We start from the raw sequence: 1,602 nt of genomic DNA on the forward strand, positions 1-1,602 counted from the left end.
CAGTTCAGGAACCCACAATGGCAGAGGTTATTCTTGATTTAGTCCTAAGTAGAGCACAGGATGTGGTTCAAGAGGTGAATATAACAGTTCTGCTTGGAAATAGTGACCATAATGTAATCAAATTTAGCATCCCTGTGGTGGGAAAAACACTGCAGCAGCCCAGCACTTTAATTTCAGAAAGGGAAACTACAGGAAAAGGAAGAGATAAGTTAAACAGAAATTAAAAGGTACAGTGACTAAAGTAAAATCTCTGCAAGCTGCATGGAAACTGTTTAAAGATGCCATAGATACTTCTGAGATGTCTAATCACAAGAGGAGTCAAGAAGAGCCCTTTCCTCGGTGACTCGAATCCCTTCCATTGTCTTATTCCTTCCCTCCGCAGCTTTCACATCACCTGCCGATGAAGGAAATGCCCAACCGAAGCACCGTGACCGAGTTCCTTCTCCTGGGCTTCTCTGATGTCCGGGAGCTGCAGATTTTGCACTTTGTGGTGTTCCTGGTGGTTTACTTGGCTGCCCTAATGGGGAATCTTCTCATCATCTCAGCTATCGTCCTCGATCATCTTCTTCACACCCCCATGTACTTCTTCTTGGTGAACCTGTCCATCCTAGACCTTGGCTCCATCTCCGTCACCCTCCCCAAATCCATGGCCAACTCCCTCCTGAACACCAGGTTGATTTCATATCGTGGATGTGCTGCCCAAATCTTTCTCTTCGTCTTCTTTGCTGAAGCCAATATCACCTTGCTCACCGTGATGGCCTACGATCGGTATGTCGCCATCTGCCAACCACTTCACTATGAGCGAGTGATGAACAAGGGGGCTTGTGTCAAAATGGCCACCGGTGTCTGGATGGCTGGTATTGTCTACTCTGCCCTGCACACCGGGAACACCTTCCGGTTACCCTTCTGTCGGTCCAATGTCATCCACCAGTTCTTCTGTGAAATTCCCCCGCTCCTCAAGCTGGCCTGCTCCGACTCCTATCGCAGTGAAGTTGGGCTTCTCACTGCTAGTGTGTTTTTATCTTTTGTCTTCTTTGTTTTTATCATCGTGTCGTATGGGCACATCTTGAAAGCTGTGCTGAGAATCCCCTCGGAACAGGGCCGGCACAAGGCCTTCTCCACCTGCCTCCCTCACCTCGCCGTGATCTCTTTGTTGATGTGCACGGCTGTCTTTGAGTACCTGATTCCTACCTCCAGCTCGGCCTCAAAGGTGGATCTGCTGACGGGAGTCCTTTATGCCGTGGTGCCTCCTGTGATGAACCCGGTCATCTACAGCGTGAGGAATAAGGAGATCAAAGCTGCGCTGAAGAGATGCACTGGGTGGAGGTGATTATCCAGGAAAGAATGAGTCCTTCATTTCATTGACTGTGATTTCATTCTGATTATCTAGATTGCTATTGTCAACCTGATGACAAAATTGTCTCATTGAAAACGTAAGAGAAAGTCCAGCTATGAAGTCAAAAACATGGGCCAAGTCAAATAAATTGGTAAAGTATGTGAATCAGATCAGAATCAATTTAGCAATCCACAAATTACATCTATCTATCTATCTATCTATCTATCTATCTATCTATCTATCTATCTATCTATCTATCTATCTAT

The 1,602-nt window shown here is 46.2% G+C and overlaps 1 protein-coding gene across 1 annotated transcript; it reads left to right on the plus strand.

The window, feature by feature from the left end:
• The first annotated feature begins 409 nt into the window (after window positions 1-409).
• LOC102447264 (olfactory receptor 14C36-like) lies at window positions 410-1,330 on the plus strand. Its single transcript, XM_006124816.3, has one exon. It carries the CDS (start codon window positions 410-412, stop codon window positions 1,328-1,330), a length of 921 nt encoding a protein of 306 aa, XP_006124878.3.
• The last annotated feature ends 272 nt before the right edge of the window (window positions 1,331-1,602 follow it).

The sequence above is a fragment of the Pelodiscus sinensis genome, chromosome 30 (assembly GCF_049634645.1).
Source record: "Pelodiscus sinensis isolate JC-2024 chromosome 30, ASM4963464v1, whole genome shotgun sequence".
In the NCBI taxonomy this organism is placed as follows: domain Eukaryota; kingdom Metazoa; phylum Chordata; order Testudines; family Trionychidae; genus Pelodiscus; species Pelodiscus sinensis.

Excerpts from the sequence above, each read along its gene's own strand:
- LOC102447264 (XM_006124816.3), top strand. The coding sequence starts at position 410 with ATGCCCAACCGAAGCACCGTGACCGAGTTCCTTCTCCTGGGCTTCTCT.